Source organism: Quercus robur, chromosome 8, assembly GCF_932294415.1.
Source record: "Quercus robur chromosome 8, dhQueRobu3.1, whole genome shotgun sequence".
In the NCBI taxonomy this organism is placed as follows: Eukaryota; Viridiplantae; Streptophyta; class Magnoliopsida; order Fagales; family Fagaceae; genus Quercus; species Quercus robur.
Genome location: NC_065541.1, coordinates 16,119,823 through 16,124,431, shown reverse-complemented (window position 1 = coordinate 16,124,431; position 4,609 = coordinate 16,119,823). Strand labels below are relative to the sequence as shown.

Genomic DNA, 4,609 nt, shown 5'->3' with positions numbered 1-4,609 from the left:
AGATGTGGAGAATGGCACTAAAAGTGAAGAATATAAGCTAGAAAATGTGCTAGAAGCTATAGGAGAGGAGGCTGAAGAGGCTAACAATAAAGACTACGATGATTACCCCTATGGGCGTCCCTCAGATTGGAGCTACATTACAGATGTTAGTTCAAGGTCAAGTCCTTGATATGATGAGCATGGTAGAGAGATTCCTAAGTTAGGGTCATTTCACAATTCAGAACTTGGCTTACTGACCCCATACACTAAGGAAGAAGATGACATAAATGCTAGATTAGCCACTCTAGACAGAAAGTTGTTGATCCACAATTTCAGAAACTTAACAGTGGAGAGTCTTAAAGGTGAAGACAAGGAGATGGAAGGGAATGAGTCAGAATGTCTCCCCCAATACATCCTCCTGAGCAGTGAAGGAAAGCAAGATTTGTTTGGTGAGTGCATGGATAGTATAGAGCGTCTGGATACTTATGTGACTGACAAACCAACAAATATGGAGATTGATGCCAAAGGCACAGATTGTATGGATTAAGATCGCATGGTACTCATGCTGAAGGAAGAAGGAACATATTAGGAGCCACCTGCCATCGTTGAAGCCATAACTGAGTTGAAGAATTGGGCATAGGAGGGAGCTGCCCACCTAATGGAAGACTCTATGGAGAAGATCAAGACCATTGAGCCGATCACTCCTGCCAAAAACATTGTTTCTATCCCTATTAAGTTTGTTTCTGCTAGTATTATTGTTCCTATTGAGTTTTTTTGCAATCGTATTCCTATAGAGTTTATTTCTGCTGAGTTTGTTAAGAACTCTTTTCCTTATAATATGATTTTTGATTCTGCCTATTTGTTGGCTTTGAATGTTTTTATTTTAGAAATTGATAAAGAAACTCTTAATAATAAGGAATTAAAATAAGGGCATGTAGAACCTATAAAAGAAGAAACCCAACTTGTTAAATTGGGAACCGATGATGAACCTAAGATGATACAAGTAGGCAATACCCTAACCTCCTCTAGGGAAAGATGCATTAGTGGCACTGCGGACAGAATTCAAAGAGGTATTTGCATGGTTATACAAAGTCATGCTTGGGATTGATACAGATATGCAAAACTGTATTCCAACAGATCCAACCATGAAGCTGATCAAGTAGAAGTTGAGAAGAATGAAGCCAGAGTGGACAGTCAAGATCAAAGAAGAAGTTGAAAAATAGTACAATGCAAGATTCCTGAGGGTGGTCAATTATCCAAAATGGTTAGCTAATGTGGTTTCGGTGTTGAAGAAGGATGGGAAAGTGAGAATGTGTGTAGACTTCTAAGATTTGAATAAGGCTAACTTGAAAAAAATGATTTTCCCTTGCCTTACATTGACATCCTAGTTGATAACACAACAGGAAATGCCTTGCTATCATTTATGGATGGTTTTTCAGGATACAATCAGATAAAGATGACCTTAAAAGACCTAGAGAAGACCTCTTTCATTACTCCATAGGGGACGTATTTCTACAAGGTCATGCCATTTGGCCATAAGATTGTCAGTGCTACTTACCAGTGTGCCGACACTACCCTATTGCATGATTTGATCCACAAAGAACTAGAAGTTTATGTTGATGACATGATAGTGAAGTCTAAAAACCGTGAAGGGCATATACCAGCTTTACGGAAGTTCTTTGAAAGAATCTAATTCTATAAGTTGCGGTTGAATCCAGTGAAGTGCACTTTTGGCGTAATATCCAGAAAGCTGTTGCGTCTTATGGTAAGCTAGAGGAAAATTGAAGTCGATCTTGACAAAATAAGGCAGTTGTAAAGATGAAGCCTCCCAGGACTGAAAGGAGATCTGAGGGTTTTTAGGGAGGATACAATACATCAACAGATTCATAACCCAGCTCACCATGACATGTGAGCCACTTTTTTGGCTACTTAAGAAAGTAGTTCCCACAGTATGGAATGAACAATGCCAAGAAGCTTTTGAGAAGATTAAGAATTATCTGATAAAGCCACCAATACTGGTTCCACTGGTACCTGAAAAGCTATTATTGTTGTATCTCATAACTATGGGTATAGCGATAGGGGCTTTGCTTGCTCAGTACCTAGAGGAGTCTAGGAAAGAGAATGTGATCTACTACATCAATAAAAAGATGCTGGCTTATGAAGAGAAGTATTCACCACTTGAGAAAAAATGTGTAGCACTTGTATGGGCAAACCGAAAATTTAGATATTATATGCTTGCTTTCAAGGTTTTATTGATTGCAAGAATGGTCCCATTGAAATATTTGATGTAAAAACCTATGCAAGATGGGAAGATGGCTAAATGGGTTTTCCATCTATCAGAATTTGATATTAAATATGTGACTCAAAAATTTGTGAATGGAGGGAGTAATTGCTGATCACTTAGCCCACTGTTCACCTGAAGAAACTGAAGAGATCCAAGGTGACTTTTTAGATGAGGATATCATGGGGATCGAGGTAGAATCATGGAAGATGTATTTTGATGGAGCAACTAATCAAAATAGGAGTGGCATTGGAGTTCTCTTAATCTCTCCAAAAGGCACACACATCCCATTCTATGGTAGGCTAAACTTTCCTACCACTAATAATGCCACTGAATTCGAAGCTTGCATTAGGGGATTACAAGCAGCACTAGGTCTTAGGGTAAAAGAGTTGGAAGTATATGGTGATTTAGCCTTGATAATTTCTCAGATTCAAAATAGATGGAAGATCAAGGAAGAAATGCTAATGCCTTATCATGAATGTCTTCAGAAGTGGACCTCGAAATTCAACATGATCCAGTACCAATATGTGCCAAAAATGTAGAATTAGATTGCAGGTGCTCTAGCAACAATGGCATCCATGATAGATGGACCTAAGGAAGATGAAGCTCGACCAATAGTGGTGGAACAAAAAGAAGAGCCAGGTTATTACATGTCAATAAAAGAAGATGAGGGAACAAATAGAGAAGGTGAATGATATTCAGACATCCTCCAGTACCTCAAGGATGGGACATACCCAAAGGCTGCAGACAAGAATGATCAATTGACCATCAGAAGGTTGTCCACTAATTATATTATTTGCAATGAAAGGCTTTACAGAAGATCATATAATGGAATTCATCTCCTTTGTGTGACCGCCAAGGAAGCGCAATAAATAATTGAAAAGGTTCGTGAGTCAAATTACGGGCCACATATGAATGCACATATGTTGTAATGAAAAATAATGAGATAAGGTTATTACTGGACTACTATGGAAGCAGACTGCGTAGCTTATGTTCGAAGGTGTCATCAATGCCAAGTCCATAGAGATCTGAAGCATGTGCCACCTATGCCATTACATACTTCAATGTGGCCGTTCTTTACGTGGGGAATAGATATTATTGGGAAGATTCACCCAACAGCATCCAATGGCCATGAATTCATACTTGTTGCTATTGATTATTTCACTAAATGAGTAGAAGCTACCTCATACAAGGTCTTTGACAATGGGCTGCATTTCAAGGGAGAAACAGAGAAGCTGCTTCAATAGTTTAATATTCAGCACCACAAATCCTCACCTTACCGTCCACAGACCAATGGGGCAGTTGAGGCTGCAAAAAAAAAAAAAAAATGTAGGGCAAATTCTAAAGAAAAGTATGAAAAACTACAAGGACTGGCATCTACAACTACCCTATGTACTTTAGGGGTATAGGACATCAATTTGGTCTTCCACAGGAGCCACTTCCTTTCGTTGGTGTATGGGATGGAAGCAGTCCTTCCCATTGAAATAGGGGTTCATTCATCGAGAACAGTATTGGAGAGTGAAGTCCCTGAAGTAGATTGGTTGCAAAGCAAATACGAGCAATTATGCATGATGGATGAGAAGAGACTCAAGGCCTTGTATCACATTCAAGGTTACCAAAGGAGGCTCAAGAAAGCTTTTGACAAGAAAGTAAGAACTAGAGATTTGAAGTTAGGGGATTTAGTGATGAAAGAGATCTGAGCTCCGATTCAAGAGACAAATGGGAAATTCAAGCAAAATTGGGTAGGTCCATACATTACCAAGTAGATATACTCTAGGAAGCAGTGAGATTGATGGACTTAGATGCAAACCCTTTTACTGAGTCAACCAACATGGATCAATTGAAGAAATACCATGTTTGAGGTGGTAGTCTGAAAGCACCACGTCTAAAGTGGTTGTAAATTATGTTCCTTTCCTAGGTTCGGTAAAAACAAAAAACAAAAAAACAAAAACAAAAACAAAAAAAGGGTAGGTTGAAAACCTGAAAAGGCGATCTACGCAAATGGAGAGGAAAAAAAAAAGTGAGAGAGCCAACTAGATTGAAAACCTAAAAATGAGGCCTAGGCAAAAGTTAAGGAAAATAGAAAAATGAACTACGTGATGGCCTAACCCTTCTGCCAATAAGGTATGTAGGCAACCATATATTGGTCTGGTACAACTTCCCCAAACCCACCATTTACCCATCTCACAAAAAAAAAAAAAAAAAAAAAATTGTCTTCGAAATTTAACCATTCCATTAAACCATGCCATTACACAAAATTCGGAACCCAAACCATAAAAAATAAAAAATAAATAAAAACAAAAACACAAAAACAAAAACCAAACCTTAAAAACCTAAACCCTAAATAGA

The 4,609-nt window shown here is 38.4% G+C and overlaps 1 protein-coding gene across 1 annotated transcript; it reads left to right on the top strand.

Annotated features, from left to right (window-relative positions):
* Positions 1 to 1,880: 1,880 nt before the first annotated feature.
* On the top strand, positions 1,881 to 2,802 carry LOC126695943 (uncharacterized). Its single transcript, XM_050392737.1, has 2 exons — positions 1,881 to 2,225; positions 2,362 to 2,802. The coding sequence occupies exons 1-2, from the start codon at positions 1,881 to 1,883 to the stop codon at positions 2,800 to 2,802; spliced, it is 786 nt and encodes a 261-aa protein (XP_050248694.1).
* The last annotated feature ends 1,807 nt before the right edge of the window (positions 2,803 to 4,609 follow it).